Source organism: Orcinus orca, chromosome 3 (assembly GCF_937001465.1).
Source record: "Orcinus orca chromosome 3, mOrcOrc1.1, whole genome shotgun sequence".
Classification (NCBI taxonomy): domain Eukaryota; kingdom Metazoa; phylum Chordata; class Mammalia; order Artiodactyla; family Delphinidae; genus Orcinus; species Orcinus orca.
In genome coordinates, this window is record NC_064561.1 from 168807723 (window position 1) to 168830591 (window position 22869).

The following is a 22869-nucleotide window of genomic DNA, read 5'->3' on the forward strand; positions in this document are numbered from 1 at the left end:
GGGTCTACAAGGTTAAGGACTTCATTACTTGAACTAATGGCACTGTGGCATTCTGATTTTACTGTCAGGAAGTCCTGGGTTATATTTCAGCTTCTGCAAATTTCTAATCTGGAGAAAGTTATTTAAACTTTGAGCTTTCTCTCTCATGAAGAATATGGAGAAAAAATATGAGCTATATACCTGAAGAGAGTGCCTATACTTCCATGCCTATACCTGAAGAGGTCACAGCCCATACTCAAAACCTGTGAACTCGCCATCCTTTTCTGCTCACCAGAAATAAAACGCTTCACTGTCCATTTTAATGTTAGGAAGAAAAAAATCTAGAGGAGGAAAAATTGAATCTTCCTACTAAATCATAAAGATGTCTACATTCATAAATTTAGGATTGTTAATTCCATGAGTCATAGATTGAAGTTAAGTATGTTTTTTTTTTTTTAAATTCTGGGATGCCAGTGTTTCATATATCTTATATTTTTTCTTTAAAAATAAAATATATAGTATAGTGAAAATATAAATAAAATTATGAAGTTTAATCAGTTATCCACTGAAGCTTTAGAGTCTGAAATGTGCTAAATTTATCCATAGAGATAACCATGCATCTGCCCAACCACAGACTGTAACAACTTACCAGTAGTGAAGTATAGTCAGTCTTGACTTTCCACAGGGATATCAGTGGAGCTATTCAAACTTTCAGTCACTTGAGGAACAAAACCTAGAAATATTCTGAGAGTATTAATGAGTACCTAATCTCTATTATTCTCCTACAATTGTTTTCCAATGAAGCCAATGTGGTCGATACAACCATGCACATTCTATATCCACATCTTTGTTCATGTCAGATCCCCTTTCCATGGATTCTCTACTTCTCCATCTATCTTTCATATCCTACAAACTTGTCATTGTCCCATAAAGTACTCCTTGGTCATGCTCATCCATTTCGATAACTAAAACCTTTCAAGTCTGTGTTTTGTCTTCCATTTAATAAAATCTATTTGCAGTATTACTTAACTTTCCATATTTGCATATTTATTTCCCTGTCTGTAAACACTCTAATCACGACCTTCTAAAGTCATAAGCTCTATCCTATATACCTTTGTATTCCACATTTTAAATAGAGCAGAGACACATTCAATATACATTGGATTGGTGACAAATGAAGAAAAAAGGTTACTGAAACAGTGGTAATGTTGCATACATATAGATTCAATGTCTGAATGTTTTTTATTTCAATGTAGACAGGAATTTATGGAAGCCACATTACCTTTACAAAGTTAGTAGGGAAAATTCATAATGTGTAGTTGAATAGAAGTAGCATATAATATACTAAATGTTGAAACAAATAGCAATTTAATATATAACAAAAAATCTGCCAGGTACCTAGATCATCACAATTAGGTAGTTGGAAAGATGAATTATTACTGCCAAGATATTAAGTGTCATTGTGTAGAAATTGAAACTTCTAAGCATTTATAAACCTCTCAGTGTTCATATAAATTATTTTAAATGAGCAGCTCCTCCAATGAAATATGAGCACCTTGAGGCCAGATATCATATGTTCTCAACTGTAGGTGGATATCTCAAATTGGACTGCTCATGAGAATCACAGAAGGGACTTGTCACAAATATTGATTGGTGCTGGGCCCACTTCCCCAGATTCTGATACAGTAGGTCTAAAATAGTGCCCTTGGAGTTGCATGATAATTGTCAATTCATGTGATTTTGTTAAGTGGCCCTTGTGCCCCATTAGAGAAACACTAGGGCTCCAATACATTTTAATAGACATTACAAAATGACATAATAGACTTTAAATGAATGAATGAACGATTGAACAAATTCAGAGGCAAAACAAGCAATTGAGCCAAAATGAGTATGTGTAGTTAAAACCTGGAAGAAAATTTACCAGTTCCTCTTATAAATGCATATATGTACCTTGAAGGTTTTTGTAGGAATTTGAATGTCATGCTTGTTTATTTGTTTCAAACTATTAGGGGTTTTATTTTGAAGTCTTCTGTGGTATTATCTAATCAACTAGATTTGTATATTTCCATCTTAAATACTTTTTAGTGGGTAAAGTACAAGAAAAAATTTTGGAGGGTCTATTGCTCTATATGAATATCATCAGTCAGGAAAGAAAAACACAAAGTGGGTTAGTGAGTCAGGTTCATTGAGTAATGTTTATGACCACAGACGAGTTTCAATGTTATGAGCCTGTATTGAGCAGAGAGTCATTCCCAGTTACAGGCCTCTACATAGCAACATGATTGGGAAGCAGTAGTCAGAAGGTAATTTGCAGGCAGTGGGGCACCTACAATTGTTTAAAAGGAAAGTAATAAGAAACAAAACAAAATGATACAAGGGTAAGGACATCCTGTTGATTCAACCCAGCATCACAGGAGAATAAGAGGAACAATTCCTGTTAAAATTTTTGAAGTAAACATTGCTAGTGAAGATATCAAACATTCAGAATATGCCATTACCAGTTACCTAGCATTTACTGAAAAGAGAAGAGTTTTCTTTGTTTTTAAACAAACAAACAATGCAATAATTTATGGTGATTAATTTAGCTGCTCTGAGTTGTTTTCTTCACAAATTTACTTAATAAAAGGGCCATGTGGTAAGTCCTTATTATGTTTATTTGGAAGACAAAAATAAGTTATATTACAATTACTGGGTCCGTGGGTACATGGCAGAAAAGCCAAACAAAAAACCAAAACATCAATTCTTATTTGGACTGTGTAAATATAGTTTATCCTAGTCTTGTACATGAGTTTAGGCTTCACAATTTTGAAAAATGTATATTACTATTGCATATTGTTTGTTGTCTGTGCACATGTGTATATCCTCATACATGCTTTTATTGACATGACAAGATGGCAATAAAAAGTGAAGAAATGTATGAATACATAATGGCAGAACTTCGTCTTTCTAATTGTGGCTTTTCAAAACATAGTTTGGACCCGCTTACACTGGAATCACCTGTAGTAGTTGTTATGGATATTGGGGGAGGTCATCCAGAGGATGTGAATGCCAGTTGACCAGCAAGCTGGACCCAGGCAACCAGAGGATCCGCATCCCCTTCTCTGACCTTGGAATGTGCGTTCTGCCCACATTTCCCACAGTGGGAGTTATTTTCAAGGATGCAGTCTTGAGAGAGCAAGGTTTCAGGATACAAGGTTAATATATAAAAGTCAATCTCTTTCCTATATGCCAGCAATGAACAAGTTGACTTTGAGTTAAAAACACAATATGATTTAGGTTAGCTTCCCCTAAAAGAAATACTTGGGTATAATCTAATAAAAAAGGTATGAAATTGATATAAGGAAAACTACAAAACTCTCATGAAAGAAACAAGAAGTATTATTAAATAAATGGAGATATATTTTATGTCCATGGATAGGTAAAACTCAATATTGTCAGTTCTTCTCAACTTTATCAATGGAATAGCAATCAAAATCCCTAAAAGTTATTTTGTAGGCATTGAAAAACTTGTTTTAAAGTTTGTATGTAGAGGCAAAAGACCCAGAATAGCCAACACAATATTAAAGGAGAAGAACAAATTAGGAAGACTGACAGTCCCCTACTTCAAGATTTACTATAAAGCTATAGTAATCAAGGCAGTGTAGTATTGATGAAAGAATAGACAAATATACCAATGGAACAGATTAGAGAGCCCAGAAATTGTTTCTCATGCATGTAGTCAACTGACCTTTGACAAAGAAGTAAATATTATACAATGGAGAAAAATTTGTTATTTCCACAAATGGTGCTGAAACAAATTGACAACTACATGCCAAAAAAATGACACAGATATTACACTCTTAGCTTAATGTCACTCAAAATGTGTCACAGACCTAAATATAAAACTATAAAATTCCTAGAAGGTAACATAGAAGAAAATCTAGATGACATTAGGTATCTTAGGCTGTGACTTTAGGTATAACATAAAAGTTGTGATTGATGAAAGAAATAATTTATAATATGGATTTCAAAGTAATTAAAAACTTCTAAACTGTGAAAGACACTGTCAAAAAAATGAGAAGACAAGTAATAGCCTGAGAGACAGTATTTGCAAAAGACTTATTAGTAGGGGACTGTTATTTAAAAGATGCAAATAACTCTTAAATCTCAACAATAAGAAAACAAATAACCTGATTTTAAAAAATGGACAAAAGACCTTAACATACCTCACCAAAGAAGACATACATATGGACATAAACATATGAAACAATTTTCATCATTATGTGCCATTAAGGAAATGCAAGTTAAAACATCAGTGAGATACCATTATACACCTAATACAATGGTGATAGTCTGAACACTGACAACACCAAAACCTGGCAAAAATGTGAAGCAACAAAAATTCATTCATTGTTGGTGGGGATGCAAAATGGTACAGCCACTTTGGAAGACAATTTGGCAGTTTCTTACAAAACTAAACAGAGTCCTAACATAAGATCCAGCAATCACACTCCTTGATATTTACATCAAGGAGATGAAAACTTATGTCCACACAAAAACCTGTACACAGGTTTATAGCAGTTTTATTCATAATCACCAAACCTTGAAAGCTACCAAGACGTCCTTCAGTAGGTGAATGAATAAACAGTGGCACATCCAAATAGAGGAATATTATTCAGCACTAAAAAGAAATGAGCTATCAAGCCATGGTAAAACGTGGAGGATCCTTAAATGCCTTTTACTAATTGAAGAACCAATCTGCAAAAAATTGCACACTGTATGAATACAGTTATATGACTTTTTGGAAAAGGCAAAATGTGGAAACAGTAAAAAGATCAGTGGTTGCCAAGGTTAAGGGGAGGGAGGGTGAATAGGTGGAACAGAGAGGATTTTTAGGGCAGTTAAATTATTCTGTGCAATACTACAATGATGGATACAAATCATTATACATGTGTCCAAACCCATAGAATGTACAACACCGAGTGATCCCTAATGTAAATTATGTACTTTGAGTGAGAACATGTCAATGTAGGCTCATCACCTGTAACAAATGCATCATTTTAATACAGAATGGTGCTAGCTGGGGAGGCTGTGTGTGTCAGGAGGAAAAGGGTACATGGTAACTGTCTGTACTTTCTTAATTTTACTATGGACCTAAAACTGCTCTAGAAAATAAAGTCTACTTAAGAGGAAAAACTGTGTTACTGTGCATCAGCTGTGTTCTAGACTACCCTACTTACAAGCATCTGGGCCACATGTTTGAATAAGGTTATTGTACACAGGGATCATGTTGCTATGGAAATTTGCCTGAACATTCCCCAGTTACCTATGTGCCCTCAGGGGAGGTCATAGCTAAGCACATGCAACTGAGCCTTTTTCAAGAGAAATGAGAGTTTAAATGAACCCTTAAACAATCGTTTCTGAGAAAGATGTGTCAATTCTGGATATGCTCTTTTCTTTCCATAAGCAAATTTAGCTGACAAACTTCTTCCCATTTCATGTCAGAGTAGCAGTATTATAAAAGAAGGGAGATAATGGCTATTGCAATGAAATTATTAAAGTCCATGCTGTAAAACAGGGGTTGTGCTAATTCCTCTTCTCTGATCCTCTGAAATGAATAACATTCAAATTGCATAAAAATATCTATCATTCACTTTTTTAATGACAGATTTTATTTTCACATATGTATATTCTGCAAATATCACTGTAATGATTTCATTGTAAAACATCCTGGACAGTAATCTCATACTTCTGCACATCAGAGGCAAGTCCCATTTCTAGTGTATTCTTTTTAGAATGGCATTTTTTTTTCAAATATCAGAGAGTATACATTTCTTTCATTAAATATTTTCATAAATTCTTAACTTGTTCCTTTCTGCATCAATTTAATTTTTTCTTATATAATTACCATATGTGATAAAATGTTCCATTTAGTAAGGATGCTTGAGGCTTTTTCATATGCATGAATTAGATGAATCATTTATTATCATATTATTGTAATTTCTTTTGATAAGAATAATTTTCATTCCTATTTAGCTTCAGGAAAGTTCTCCTAAATTCCCTCAATTATATGTTCACAAGTTTTGAAAGTAGGGGGATCTCTTTTCCTGGGGCCTGTGGCTCTCCTCTCAGAGCATTGCATGTGCAATCAATTCAGTGAAAAAAAAAAAAAGAAGTGGTTAAGTGTTCTGTATTCAAAACAACTGATTGACTAATCCTTTCCACTTTTAAAAGACTATCTTTTCCACTTGGATATACAAACCCATTTTCTCCTATTATATCAATATATTGTCTGCAAAAGTGTTTGTTAAGCTCTATAGTTGGCAGTCATTATAAATGGCACTATCCCATGAATTGTGCTGCTAACTAATCAAGTGTGAGTTTGATTGAAGCCATTGGTGTCTTTCTCAAAAGTGACATGATCCAACTATTTTAAATAAAAGTAAAAAGGTGGTTGTTAAATGGTGACCTATGTTTCGAGTAGCAAATATATTTATATTGTACATTTATATGAATATAAAATATAAACACATGTATGCTTATATATTTATATGCTTATGTTTAATATGGCTCATGTATATGAGGACAATTTTTTATTTTAAGACATATTTGATAGTCCTTGCATAAACTTGACCTGCTAGAAAATGTGTTCCAGTTTCTAAATGTAAGGCTTTATTGACAAATCTATCTAATTTATGTGTGCGTGTGTGTGTTTGCCTACACAGAACTACATATGGATATATAACATTTTGTTATATTAATTATAACAAATTAATTAATATAATTAATTAATTAATATAATGAGAAAGTGCATTAATTAATTAATGAGAAACTGCATTAAGTGTCTTTTTTGGTACTACAAGACAAAGAATGTGACTTTTACATGCAAGTTTTGGAACCAATCTCATCACTTTATTTTGCTTGTATACTTAGATCTAGTTCTTATTGTAGTTATTTCCTGACAAAAAGTCAGTTTCTTAGTCTTGATAAATGTTAAAATGCCTCCTGCCTGTAATCTTTGTTCAAGTGTCTACACTCCTCCATTGTTTTTCATCATCAAACTTTGACAACCCTGTCAGAAAACTATGTAAATTGTTCTGTAAGGAGGAAAATTAACCTCTGCTCAAAACATCTCAGTTAACACTTGTGAGGAGAATGAGTTGTGAAATATTCAGGCCACCCACAGAAGGAAAGAGCAGGGACTGCAGGGCTGCCCTCTAGAGGCCAGTGACCCCAAGGACCACCAAGAGATGGGTATCTTCATTTGCCTCTAATAGATTGGTTAGGGATGCGTGGTTACAAATAAATATTTCGATGAGACAGTTTTAATAACATTATCAAGGTACTGTTTGTCTCAGAAGCCTGGTTTTCTCTCAAAAGGATTTCAGTTAAAACTACTTTTCTTAAAAGAAAAAAGAAAAAAGAGAGAGATACCTTGTTGCTTCTCATTTAATGTATAACCCATACTGTTTTGTTTAAAATATGTATTACAGGAGTTATTAGAACTGCCTTACATAATATGGACAGAGAAGCCAGAGAACATTACTCAGTGGTCATTCAAGCCAAAGACATGGCTGGGCAAGTTGGAGGGCTGTCGGGATCCACCACGGTCAACATCACCCTGACAGATGTCAATGACAACCCCCCACGGTTTCCTCAAAGTACGTACCTGTTTCTTCTGATTTGCACTTATCACTATTCATTTATGTAAAACAGATTGAAATACAGTTGACCCTTGAACAACACAGATTTGAGCTATAAGGATCCACTTTTACATGGATTTTTCTCAGTAGTAAGTACTACAGGAATACATGATCAGATCTGTGGTTGGTTGTATCTGCAGATACTGAGGAACCTGGATACAAAGGGCCGACTATAAGTTATACACATTTTTGGACAGCATAGAGGTTGGACGCTCCTAACCTCCATGTTGTTCAAGGGTCAACTATACTTGAACATATAATATCATGTTACTATTATCTTAACTGGGAATATTTTGTTTTGTATGGTCTTCCTTTTATACACAAGACTAAAGAAATCACTCCATCTGTGGTCTCCTGAGCCTGGCAGATAATTGTTATTGTGTTAGATATCCATTTCAGTTGGCATCACAGTTAAATACTAAAAATGAGATAGCGGTACTAAAGAATGATATCCTGCATTTGCTGAAGTAGTTATGTGTTACTAAGGAATTCATGGAGATATTCATAATACATTTTGATATGGGCATTCTACTCTTGCAAAATAGTCAAAAATGCACGCTTTGTGACTGAAATTTAAAGAAAAATCCTGCAGGTTAGGAATGAACACTTTTCACATACACACACACACAAACATGCCATCCAACCACAGGGTATGGCTAATATAATACAGTCTGATCTCAAAGTAGAATATGAACCTTGTGAATACAGAGCACAAACTATCAGGCAATTCAAGGGGAAAGAGTGTCAGTTCTGTGAGCTCAGAATGAAATGGTGTTTGTGACACCCTCAGAAAGGGAAGGAAACATATTTGAGTATTTCTAATGTGGCAGAAACTGTGGATGACATTTTATAGAAAAACCATTAATTATCATAAAGTCCTATAGGGGAGCTGTCCTACTTACACATGCTGTTTAAAAACTGTAACGAAGTAGACAGCGTGGGATGTCAATAAAGACTCTCCACAAGTCAGTATGAAAGGCCGTCCCCAGCCTTATCTCTCAGCATCATTCTCAGTACACTCCATACACGATGGAATACTGCCTGTTCTGAAAATATAACAGTTTGCACATCCTTAAATCAGCCCAGAATTTTCCACACTCACATTCCTTTGTTTAAAAGCCCATTTACAAGTTTCTCTGACCTCTGTTGCAGAATTAGCAGAGAGTTAATTAACTCTCATTTCCTGTTACATAGCACTTTCCCATGAACGTTTATGCTATATTTATTTCCATAGGTGCATATCTCCCCTACTTTGAGTCCCTCTAAGTAAGAATGATGCTTGATTTGTCTTTGTAACCTTAAATATTCAGATCACTGCCCAGCCCTGGATAAATGACTACTAAATGAATGAGTAAATTAGTCGAATTTAAATACTCTGTCAAATTACTATTGTTAAAAGACCATTGTTAAAGAAATTCAGGACTAATTCATAGTTAGGTAAAGCTACTTTAAAATATCGATTCTAAGGATAAGATTATATGACCTGGTTCTTTTATGTGGCTTTTGCTCCATTAAGAAAATATGTTTGAAAGAAAATTATAAATCATAGATAAGTCCACATTATTAAGCCATGAAGTATAATTAAATTTCAAGGGCTTCCCTGGTGGCGCAGTTGTTGGGAGTCCGCCTGCCGATGCAGGGGACACAGGTTCGTGCCCCGGTCCGGGAAGATCCCACATGTCCTGGAGCGGCTGGGCCCGTGAGCCATGGCCGCTGAGCCTGCATGTCCGGAGCCTGTGCTCCACAACGGGAGAGGCCACAGCAGTGAGAGGCCCACATACCACCAAAAAAAAAAAAAAAAAAAAATCAAGTAATTTTACAAAATTACAGTGTACTTTTTTTTTTTTTTTTTTTTTTGGCGGTACGCGGGCCTCTCACTGTTGTGGCGTCTCCCGTTGCGGAGCACAGGCTCCCGACCCACAGGCTTAGCGACCATGGCTCACGGGCACAGCCGCTCCGCGGCATGTGAGATCTTCCCGGACCGGGGCACGAACCGGTGTCCCCTGCATCAGCAGGCGGACTCTCAACCACTGTGCCACCAGGGAAGCCCTACAGTGTACTTTTGTATTCATTTTATCCCTTATTCCACACAATATACATATACACATATTTCATTATGAGAAAAGTGCTGTTGAACTCAGCTGAATATAAACTTTATTATAACTTACAACACCAACCTTATTTTCAACCTACCTTATTTTCAAATAGATTCTACCACCACTATTTTAAAGATATTAATATTATAACCCTTATTATAATAGAGTGAAAAACTCAAACTCTACACAGTAGGGGCTCAATAAATGCTTGATCTTGGTACAAATAATATCTCCCATTCTTTCTCTCCCTCCTTCTCTCCCTCAACTGATTTTTAAATAGATAAGTCCATTAAAACTGATTTTAGAAATCAACCGAAAATTGTAATGGTGATGAATATAGAAAAGTATATTCCTAATTTATTTTGATTGATGATAGTTGCTGAAGCATCAGTTCATAGGAAAAAACAATTGTTTTACTTGACAAGGACACAGAATAAACGTACACTCATTGAATTAACTCATTATATCCAATGGGATCTACATGTCTTCCGTCTGTAGCAGTCTGTGCAGAATGACTGACAACTGTCAATCCTGCCACATGCTGAGATGCTCTTAGTGTTTTGAAACAGAGGCAGTACACACCTGGAACCTCACACTCTGATTTGTTTAAAAGATATTTTATTGTGCACTTATATTGCACTAAACACATTGCTGTTTTCAGAATGATTTGGTGTCACCATGACAAGAGTAGCTTGCAGTAAAGTATTCTTTAATTTTCCCACAAGCATTATAACTCACCAAGTGGCTAGATATATAGTCGGAAACTTTGCAAACCGCATGGAGGAAAAAAAAATGATGTACTATGAGGACTTGCGTTCATGAAGCACCATGAAATGCACCATGAAATCTATATACAGTTCAAATTCTATAAAGATCAGTCATCAAATGGACCCATCTAAAGATGTTTTTGTTTTGTTTAGCTTACAGTTCTTCTGACTTTTTTTTCCCTTCACTTGAGAGAGCCATGTTTTACCATAACTGATTGACTCTGGTTTAAACATCTGGCACACAAAGCTTTGCAAAATATTCCTTCATAGCATTTTTTACAATGTCTTTCTCTTCCTATCAATTTGCTATAGCCTGTGAAAATCAGCTTGTTACATCTTGTATCTTAATTTAAAGTTATCAGTGTATCTTAATTTAAGGTAAATGGGTTTTGAGTAAGCATTTGAGAGTTACGGGTGAACTAGACTAATAATTTGCTTTACAAAGACTCTCTACACTAGGCAGATGCAAACTCAGTGGCCTGGAATACAAGGCAAACGAAAGTCCAGGTGGAAGAGGGCTGCCAGTGTCAGGGAGGCTATAGGGGAGAACAGAGATTGGATGGTACATGTCCAACTAAGAGGACAGCTACTGCTCAATTCCAGTAATGCCTACATGTGGGCAGGAAGAATTAGGAAAGGGAGCTACTTGTCAGACTCACAGTGAAAGAGGACAAATCAGCCCATCTGTGCCTTGAATCCTTACTCAGAGGACACAAGGGATGCCCAGTTCTTCTTCAGAGACAATATCTCAAGGTGTAAGTTCCTCAATATAAGTTCTATTGAAAGGAATCTATTCTACTTCTTAAGATTCTTGCTATTTCCTTCTCTGGTTTTAACTATGTTATGGTTATTCCATAATTGATTCTCAGACAGATAAAAAGTCACTGAGGTCTATTATTCTGTGTAAAGAAAATGTGCATAAATATCAGTAACTTCCATGAAAGCTCATAAAGCAAACCTTCTACACCCTAAAGGAAGTTGTATTTGAGAATTGTCCTCAAAGAGTAAATAACCAGTCTGGGGAAACAAGAAGAAGACATGTCAAATAATCATAATCAAAGAGTAGAAATTTGATCGTTTAACAAAACTTCCCCTAAGAACTTGAAATAATTGCAAAATTAAGTCATGCAACAACTTTAGCCTGCTTGTGACTCGAGTTGATATAGTGCAATGTAATATTGGGAGGATCAAGTCCTAAAAGCTCAGCAGATGGCAGTATTTCCCATAAACCTAAGAATGAGAAAACTGTAACTGATGTGGGTAAATTTAATGTTAGTAAGAGAGGTAATACCACTGATGGAAATATTGACATTGATGTAATTTTGTTGATGGTAAAATATTTTAGATGAAGGCCCGTTGTTTTAAAGTTATTATTTGCATTTTCATGAGAACAAATCTAAATGGCATATAATATATTCGGCATTAATATTTTATTTGAAACGGAAATTAAAAGAAACAAGCAAGCAAGCTTCTCCTTTGATCCATCAAAATGTGAAGTGCATATTTCAATTACCACCAAGTTGTAGTTTTTCTAGCATACTTTAAAAAATACCTGGTTTATTTTACCATGGTTACAGGCATATATTTTGAAACTTCTTGAGAGTGTTTTTAAGTGTCAGCATGTACTTGATTTAAAAGAAGGTAAATTCCACAGCTTCATGGTTAGTTTTCTACATATATAAATTAGTTCAAGTTTATTCATTATGTCACTGCAATTTTCTGTATTCAAACAGAAGTTTTGTTTGTCAGCTCTTGAGAGATATATGTTATTATATCCCATTATGATACTGGATTTTTCTATTTATTCTTTTATTTTCTATTAGTATTTTTTGGTTTTGTTTTATTTTGGTCAGATATAGTTTGAAATCATGTTACCAGATGCACACAGATTTAAGGTATGATATCTTCCTCTTTGAAAGTATGTCATTGTGAAACATCTTTCTTTAATAATGGTTCATAACTTAAAGTCCAATTTACCTGATATTAATATAACAATTCCAGATATTTCGTTTTCCTTTTTTTAGTTAACAGTTGGATGGTATAATATTTTTCATTTTACTTTTTTACTATATTGGGGTTTTTTTTAGCTTTATTTAAGACACTAAGTTTTTGTTGATTTGTTTTAATCTGGTTTCACATTTTTGTTGTTTATTTTTATTTACTATACTTATAATTAATTACTGGTACATTTCTATTTAAGTCTATCATCTTGCTACTTCTTTCTTTCATTTCTTTTCTCTCTTTCCTTACTTTCTATGAATTATTCATGTATTTAATTTTGTTCATTTTATCCTCCATCAATATTTTTTATTTTACTTTCTTCTATTTTTCTTTAATGTTTCCTCTAGACATTTCAATTTATTTCATTCCACCTTAAAATATAATTTATCACTTGAAAAATGGAATAACTTTAAACTTTAAAAATCTTTGATTTTTGCTATTTTTGTCATCTTATAAATTAAGCCTTATGTGAAACTGTAATTTTGTTTTGTTTTGTTTTGTTAAAGAATCATGTTTTAAGTCAATTATAATTTATCCTTCCTGGTTCTATTTATTTTCTTTATTTTCCATTTTTCCTTCTATAGTCATTAATCGTTTTTAAAGGAAATTCTAAATTTTCTTTAAAAATCCCTTTCCGTTCCTTTAGTGCTAGTCTACTATCAATGATTTTTTTCCTTTTTAGTTTTTTTCATAAACATTCTTTTTCCTACATTTTTAAAAGGGTAACTTCCAATGGAAATGGAATTCTAGCTTGAAGGATATTTTTTTCTATTTCAATAATTAATGATGTAATGTCTGCTGACCACCATCTTGTCTGTTAAAAAAAATCAGTCTCAGTCTTATTATCATTTTACTATAGTTTATTCTACTTTAATGGATCTTTCTTATTTTAAGATATTCTGTGCTTAACTTTCCAGAAGTTTAACTATGTTGTACCTAGGAGGTATTTACTTTTTTAAGAATCTGCTTTTCAATTATAAGGCATTTTAAAGCTATCTTTTATTGAGTTCCAGGGAATTTTGGTCAGCATTTACTAAAATATTTCTTCTATCTTATTTCCTCACTTCTTAACTACTGGTTCTGCAAAAGTATACATGTTTGGTCTTTTAACTATGCACCATCAGTCTACTCTTCTATATATACATATTTTTTTATCTCTTTTTTTTGACCTAGCTATTTTATATTGACCTATATACTAGTTCACTAACCTTTTCCACCATGTTTATCCTCCAATTAAATTTGTGTATCAAATTTATTAACTATATGCTTCAGCATTGACATATTTTGGCTCTATCATTTTCCCTTGACTTATTAAATATACATTATTGGTATTTGCTACAATTCTTCACCTTTTTTCTATATGTTCTTAAGCCTTAATCTTAATTATTTCAAAATCCTTTCCTAATAATTCCTAAATCAACATCATATCTGCGTCTTTTTATTGCTTGTTTCCTTTTTGGTTTTGGTCATTTTCCATTTTTAAGCGTGTCTTATTACTATTAATTGAACATTATGGATAAACGATTGTAGAAGTTCCTGATTATGTCACCTTCCTCCACAGAGAGTTGTTTTTCTTCTTGCAGATATATAGAATATGATTACCTAAATTAGTTAGACTTTGTTATAACTGGTTAAGTTCATTTTTCCCCTTATTCCTGGGAAGTAGGAATACTCTTACTCCTAAAAACTAATTTTTCTCTAATATCAACTGGAGTCACAAGCATTTACAAACTCTGATTCTTGGTGCCTCATGCCTGCTGAAATGTCTGCTTAGGTCTTTTGTCTTCCAGCTTTGCTTTCTTTGAGTCTCCACATATGCAAATTTAGTATATATATCTATAATTATCACAGGGAAAATTGCATTCAAATTTTGGGGTTCATTTCTCTGAGGTTTCTTCTTTGTACCTTTATTCTCATTTCAGCTACTGTGCCTGTCCTTTAACCCCAACCTCTGTTTCACAAAGTATGTAATTTGGTCTCTTTTCCATAGCAGAGCATATTAAAAAAAATGCCCTGAGTCGTTGAGAATGTAAAACTCATCTTCTTATGCTTCCTTTCCCTCAAGGACCATACCTCATCCAAGCCTCGCTGCATTGAATTCTCTCCAATGGCAGTCATTTTATGTATATTGTGCAGCTTGTATAGTTCTATTTGATGGGAGAGTTAGTCAGATATATACAATTCCATCAGGTCCAGAATGGAAAGACCTCTCCATTTGTTTAAGTTGAAATATCATGGAAGATACTTAAATAAATAGTATATCAATTTGATATTTAACCTGGCTAAATTGAAAGTATACATTTTGAAAGAGAGCTGGAATTCTCTAATTAATGATAAAACAGGCAAGTTATTGGTCTATTGTAAATAGTTTTTCATTCAACCTTATTAAAGACAAAATATATTTATCTATGTTATGAGACAATATATAAAGACAATTGAAAAAATTATTTTATTTTATATTCATTCTATTAAACAAGATACATACACCTGAAGAGAATATTCTTTCAGACAAGATAACAGCTATAAATAAATAAGTTTGTGGAATTCTTTTAAGGTTGGATATTTTGGAATAATTTGAAATTGCCTGTTTAGAAACTAACTGGTCATAACACATCAATCATTTTATGATTTGTTTTAACCTATTTGGCTGTATGCTATGACAGAGTTGTAGACTGATTTTTTTTCTTTACTTATTCTGTTTTGTATAGATATGTGTTTTTATGGACATGGGCATATATTTCTTAGAAATGATTTGATTGTTACTAGTTAGTCTTTACAAATCAATTTCTAATTCTTCATAGAATGCTGAAGAAAGAATGATTTTCAGTTGGGATTTATAAGTTTACAGTTTTTTCAGTTTTTTATGAGTCATGTTTATGATTAAAAGTGAGAGAGTGTTAAAAAGTGGCCCATTGTATCATTACTTTGAAGAAAATAAATTTGTACAGGAGAATCAGCTTTGCAATGCTGCCTGTTGACAAATGATAACATAGAATGTAGGTTAAGCAATTTTAAAGGTATTATTCCCAATTACGGTGAATATTCTGATATAGGACAATTGTCCTTTTAATGTGTGGCATTTGAATAGCTGTAGAATTAGTCTTTTATTTTACTCATGTATTAAAAACATTACAGGCAGAGCTTAACGTAATGCTTAATGATTAGTATCCAATACAAGTGTCTTAGATTCAGGGAAATCCCAGATTCCTTGTGTGTCTTTTTTTTTAATTTGAAAGTAGCATTTCCAATGTATACTATATCTGCATAAAACAATTTAATGTAGAGATTTTGAAACTCTCTGGTTAACCCTATGATGTCAGACATCCTGGATAAATCATATTACAGTATCTTAACCACTTATGTGTCAATCAACTTTCTCCCAGAATCATAAATAAATATGTATCTTGTGTAAAGGTGGTCACTTTCCCAAGTAAATCTTATTCATGTAATAAAAATATTAACTAGTCAGAATAAATGTAATGATCAGTTGATTACAGTTCTTATAGGCTAGGGCATAGGGTTAATCTTAGGAAATGACTTATTTGCTCACCTGGTAAAGCTACTGAAGGAAAGGTACGAGGTCTTTTTAAAATCAATTAGAATCAAGACTATCCTGGGAAAAAAGTATATTAAAAGGGACAAGCTTCAGGCTTCCCTGGTGGCGCAGCGGTTGAGAGTCCACCTGCCGATGCAGGGGACACGGGTTCGTGCCCCGGTGCGGGAAAATCCCACATGCCGCGGAACGGCTAGACCCGTGAGCCATGGCCGCTGAGCCTGCGCGTCCGGAGCCTGTGCTCCGCAACGGGAGAGGCCACAACAGTGAGAGGCCCGTGTACCGCAAAAAAAAAAAAAAAAAGGGACAAGCTTCAATGAACCAAATTCTCTTTTATTATTCCCATGAAGTCTTCCTTTCTTAAATGTAGTTCAGCTAATCATTAACATTTTATGATGGAGTCTAAGAAATTATTGGAAAAGGATCACATATGAAATTATGGAATATTCAGAAAAAATATGAAATAATATCTGTATCTCTATGTCACATAAAATTATGTAGTCTTAACACCAAAATAGGTAACATTAGCACTATTTAGAGGTATCTTTAAAACTTGCTAATGAGGTAGAATATCACTTAGAAATTATTCACATATATTCAAACTAAGGAAAAAAAAAAGACACTACTAATGTACTATAAACAATTTGATACCTAAAATTCAATAATACACATTGCACCACCTCATAGCTCAACAAGTCTAAGCTTCACATCCAGGCATTTAAATCATAAATGTTCCAGTATATTTACCTTTCCCAGATAAGGAGAAATTCTATCTTAAAATAATTTAAGGCATCAAAAATGCTATAGACTCTGTAGTAGACATTTGGTGTAACAGAAGTTTCATTCATAGAAAAAATTCTGTCTACACACTTTCTAATTTTTTTCCATGGAAAATATAGTTGCCAAGAGTGAACCAACCTTCATGATATTTACAAAAAAAGAAATGTAGGTGTATACATAATCAACATTTTGACAACAACTCAACAATGTTAAAAAGGAGCTTAAATTTAGAGGAATGAGGAAAAACAAGTTGAAGACTTGTTTGATATGACAAGTCTAGTCTCTATAAGCTGGCATCAGCTATAGAACTCAGAGGCTTCTTCTTTCCAATATAGCCACCTCTTCAGCTAGGGAGCTTCCCCTCTTGCATATTTGCCCAGGTGCTGAAGTGCTCTCTGTCTCCTGACCTTGTAAATATAGAGAACATTATAGGAGTGGGAGTTCCTTTCTATGGGAGCTCTGTTGTAGAGTTCTGTGAAGCCTAAATGTCATACTCTGGACAAATAAGAGATTAGGGAATTATGTGCATTCTGATACTGATGTAATTATGTTTTCCTTCAATAAATTTTAATTTATATTTTCATGTGGTTGTAGTATTGTGAGTGAATCTGCACTTCAAGGGGGAAATTTGCAAGCTGATGTTGAGAGCCCAGAGAGAATATAAGGCAGGATGTAGGCACTGGGAGCTAGCATCTTAGCTTGTTAGCCCTGGAGAAAGGAGGAAGTATATAATTACAGGAATTTAGTAGAGATGTTACTAGAGTTAGGTGTCTGGTATGAAACCAGGGCTTGCTCTGAAATGAAAAATGGAAAAACTGTACTTATCAATCAACAGAAGATGCAACGTAGACATTGACATTAGGGGAATAGATTAGACACAGCTGAATACAGAGTAAGTAAACTGGAAGATATGTTTGAAGAAAAATAGCCAGAATGCATCTGAGAAGCTGAAGATGAAAGAGAGAGAGAGAGAGAGAGAGAGAGAGAGAGAAATATGTACCAAAGGAAAAAAGCTTCAATGTACAATCATAGGACTTTCATATGAAGACACCAAAGAAAATGGTGAGACAGTGTTCAAAACACAAAAACAAAAAAGTAGACTAAGAGTTTTCAAGAATAAATACAGACATGAAACCTTAGATAAATAATTATTAGAAGCTCCAAACAGAGTGGAAAAATACTATCACCTAGATTTGTTATGGTGAAGTTTAGAATTCCAAAACCAAAGAGAAAACCATTTAACTCACTATGAACTTATTATCAACAAAAGCAGAGTACAGATGACAATAGAGAATTGGGTTCAAAATTGATGAGAAGGGGGAAAAACTGTTACTCTAGTAATCTTTAGCACACTAAATTGCATTAAAAATGAAGATGATATAAAGATACATTAAAAAAAAAAAGAATGAATTCACTGTTCAGAGAACCTCATTGGAAAACTACTTAAGATGTTTGTGTCAGAGGCTGCAATCATTATACAACATTCATTCTCATTTGTCTTCCTCAGAGAATTCTGTTTGGAATAGTATTTTACTGACTTCTCATCCTCAAATACTTGGTGTCTCTCTTACCTTCCCTGGTAGATTTAATTGTTCTCTCCCTGTCTCTGCCATGCTTTCCAGTGATTAGAAGATATTTTCCCATTGAATTTAGGATTCACCAGTTAATTTGACCAAGACACCAACAGCAATAAATTATGTGGATTTGTGTTTGAAGAAGAAAAAGTATGAAGTAATGCTTATAGGATGCTAGAAGTTGACTGTGTTTTTCTTTGATAAATATTTTCCTAGGATAATTTGGAAGGCAGAAAATGTACCTAATGAAGCTATGGCTTTAGGAGAAGAGATATTAAGAGGGAGTGTCTATAATATGAGTTGATTTTTATTAGCTGTATTTGATAAGATACTACAAGAAAGAGGTCAGCTCAGAAAAAAAAAATCATGTATTTTCTAAAGAGAAGAGGAGGAAACTAGAAATTTCATGACTTTTAGGGCTAAAAATGCAAATGTAAAGGGTTCAACAAATAAATTAGCCTTAGAGACTTAAGGACAGAAACGCTTTTAATGATTGCAGACAATAATTTCTGAATTGCTATGAGCCACTGACATATTTTGCCTTTTAAACAGGGTGTTTATTTCAACAACTTTGTCCTTATTCATCCCCAGTTATATATTGAAGTTTTGGTGGGCAAATAATGTGTCCTAATTCAGTGGTCTCTGGAACAAGAAAAGCCACATTGTATATGATTATATCAAAAGGTCTTGAAATCAAGACTGGTGCCATGTTTTAAAGAGATTTGGGGGTGTCAGGGAGCAAGTAAGTGGATTTTACCTCTAAGGGGCACATAGTTATTTTAGTCTAGAGAGTGGACAGTGAACGGATTGTATTATTTGTTCACAATTATTTCTTTCCCTCCCTTATCATGCTTTCCTGTAGGTGGCATATATGTCCTTGCTACTTTAACTGTGCTTTGCCAATGACTTTGTTTTGCTAACAGAATATTAGAAGACATGCCATAAACCACTTTAAATGCCTTTAAGTGGTTTCATTCTGTGTTCCTAATCTTTCCTTCCCAATGACTGCCTTTTCAGCTCATATTCTGAAATGAAAATTCACTTGGAATTGAGCCTAACCTAGTAGTTGTAGCTTAGTCATAGTTCTTATATAATGCAAGATAGAATTAAATATTTGTTGTAAGCTACTGAGATATTTTGGCGATTAATCAACACAGAAACGGCTGATTAATAAACATGCTATATCTGTCATCTTTAGCATTATCACAGCATAATATACTGTATAGTTTTGTCATATATCTTGCCCATTTTCTTTCTCATGAGAATGTACACTCCGTAAGGATGAGGATTTTTGTGTTTTGTTTATTGTATACTTAGTACCTGAAATTATGCTGGCACAGATAAGTAACATTTACTGAATGAGTCAATAATCTAGACTGATCCAAAACTTCATGTGGAAGAGTGCATATTCATAAATAATCAAGAACTCTTAAGGGAAAATAATGGAGGAGGGGCTGATAAAACAGATATCAACATCCATTTGGTTTGGAAAATAGATCTAGTGGACTTTGTGGAGTCCTTAGGAAGCTGTGTAATATAAACTTCAGGACTTGGTATAGGTCCAAATTGGAGTTACAGATTAAAATACATTAGGAAATGAAAGGCAGTGGCACCACAGGTCATCCTTGTAAAAAGTAGATAAATTGACATAATAAAGGTTTACCAAATTGATTAAAGACATAGGCTATTTATGCTTTTAAAGAAAATGAGATTATCTTATGATACTAGAAGAGGGGAAGATTAAAAAAAACAAGGACATTAAACATAAAATGATCAATCAATATTACTACATAAACATTAAATTTCTTTAAGCCAAAGATATAAACAGGGAAAAGACAAATTAAAAAAACATAAAAACATAACAGTCATAATAATAATTACATATCATTAATGAGATTCGAAGGTTTTAATAAAAACTTTTGTATTACAAAACCAGAAAAGTTAGGAACATTACCGCAATAAAAGAGAAAATAATCTTACAGATATCCAGAGATCTGAGGATAAGCCAACTATAGGCAATGAATTTTCTTTTTAGAAATTAATTATCATTTTTAATATAATTGAAACAAAAATAGTTTCAGTATAATAGGTAAAGAAGTCTTGTAAGTTTCTGATATAGATACATTGTTGTTCAAATATTTAAGAAAAAAAAAAAAAACAGGCACCCTGATGATGTGTAAAAGGAGATGTAGGAAATAAATTAGGAGTTCTAGAAAATTGAAAACGCTTAATTAAGATCAGTCTTGAAAGCAGTAAAACTCTAAAGAACCAATAATAATATAAAAGTGATATAAAAATTAGGGAAAAGAGAAAAATCTTGATACAATAAGCCCAATAGTATTTTATACGTAGGAGAGGACAGAGAGAAAAATTATGAATGTAAATAGCCCTTCAAAAACAAAAACAACAAAAAATAAACGTTTTGAAAGAAAACTTTCATGACTAGGAAAAAAGAGACTCAGAACTCAGATTAAAGCATCTCAACATATTTTAATATAAAAACACCACCAGAGCTAAACACATCCTGGTGATATTTGTTTATTATAAAGACCAAAATATATCTCAAAATTATGGATGCAGGAAAAAAGCTTACCTAACAGCATTAAGTCAGCTGGTTTATTGTAGTTTTCTCCTCCGCCAAACTATATCCCATCTCCTCACAATATATAGTGGTGCAAATGTGGACACTGTAGTTGGTTTGGGGGGAGGTTTTTTTTTAATATAAATTTATTTACTTATTTATTTTTGGCTGATTAGGTCTTCGTTACTGCATGCAGGCTTTCTCTAGTTGCAGTGAGCGGGGGCTACTCTTTGTTATACAGTGTGCGGGCTTCTCATTGCAGTGTCTTCTCGTTGCAGAGCACAGGCTCTAGGTGCACAGGCTTCAGTAGTTGTGGCACGCGGGCTCAGTAGTTGTGGCTCACGGGCTTAGTTGCTCCGCAGCATTTGGGATCTTCCTCAATGAGGGATCGAACCTGTGTCCCCTGCATTGGCAGACGGATTCTTAACCACTGCACCACCAGGGAAGTCCTTAGGGGTGTTTTTATATTGCCATTTTATAAGTCATTACCTACTTCAACCATCAACCAAACAAAAAATTTGCTTTGCCATGAAGGATTTTTTTTCAGTGACTTTTTACTGCTACACAATTCCGCTAGAATACCCTTCCACAGTTGATGACTGTCATAACAATAACCAGGGCTGTTCTGTTGTAGCTTGTGTATATGACAACCAAATTATTTACCATGAGTGTACTGGGGCAGCATAATTATTAAATATGATTGTGTTTTACAAAAGCAGAGATACGGGTTAAGGAATGTAATGACTGTTTTACTTACTAAATAATGTGAAACATAAATTTCTGTATTTTTAAAAACATGTTAAATGATTTGGGTTTTTATTTTTTTAATCCATAACCTATTCTCTGAGATATTGTTTTAAAATCAATTCCTTTGTTATATCAACTAGATCTTTGATTATATCTATGACATTATGAGATTTTAAAATAAATAAATATGTTCTAGCTTTGAAATATATATATTTCACATATATAGTTATATGCATCACAAGTTTTCTCTAGTAAACACTCCAAGAAAAGGAAACTGGGAAAAAACCAAAAATCTCTCCCCTTAATTTTAACATGGAGAATTAAGAATTAAGTCTCTTGTTTTAAATTTGTGTTTGTCCTTATGGACCTAATTATAAAATTTATTTCTGGGAAACGAATACATGATCTCTCTCTCTCTCTCAAGCTAATATATAAATGGTGATACTATGAAACACACAGTCAAGTAATGTGTTGTGTGTATGTATACCATATGTTTATGTGTGTGTGCTTATATGTGTCTGTGTGAAATAAAAATTTCAATGTGAAAAAAAAACTCAATGTTTTTTTTTTGTTTTTTTTTGTTTTTTTTAGTCTTCCTTTTTCCTTTTGAAAATTGGATAACACTCCTACAATATATAACCTTTTTTTGAGCTCAGAGTACTCTAAGGATTTTTTGGCAACTATAGAAATGCTGATTAGACTGCACTGTAAAATTATCCAAGATAGTGTCTTTTTTTTTTTTTTTCCCAGAGAGAGCAATTACTGAGTAAAAATAACACGGGAAGGCACGAGATCATTTACCATGTATACTAAGATGCTATGAGTTATGACCTTTGTTAATCTTATTTAGATAAGAGTGCATTGTTTTCTAAATAATAAACTGACTCTTTCTATGTGATTGAATTATATCATGAATAGCAAGGCAAAACTTTAGACTATTAGTCAAAGATTTCTAAATACATTTTGAACCATATCTTTTAAAATTTCTCCCAAGTGTTTCTCCTATAGGGAATGTCAGTTTTCATAAAATAACAGGTAAACAAAAGTTTGTGTATTATAATTATTATTCAAAGATGATAATACCTAGTTATTTATGGACTATTGACACT

The 22869-nt window shown here is 33.5% G+C and overlaps 1 protein-coding gene across 5 annotated transcripts in view; it reads left to right on the top strand.

The window, feature by feature from the left end:
* Window positions 1-22869, top strand: part of CDH18 (cadherin 18) — a 1015987-nt gene that overhangs the window by 863528 nt on the left and 129590 nt on the right. For 4 of the 5 annotated variants that reach the window (XM_049707304.1, XM_004276373.3, XM_033440166.2 and 1 more), the window contains one exon: window positions 7452-7619. The exons of the other annotated variant lie outside the window; for it this stretch is intronic. In XM_049707304.1, the coding sequence (XP_049563261.1) occupies window positions 7452-7619 (168 nt within the window). The remainder of the gene's footprint in view (window positions 1-7451; window positions 7620-22869) is intronic. 5 annotated transcript variants of the gene reach the window in all.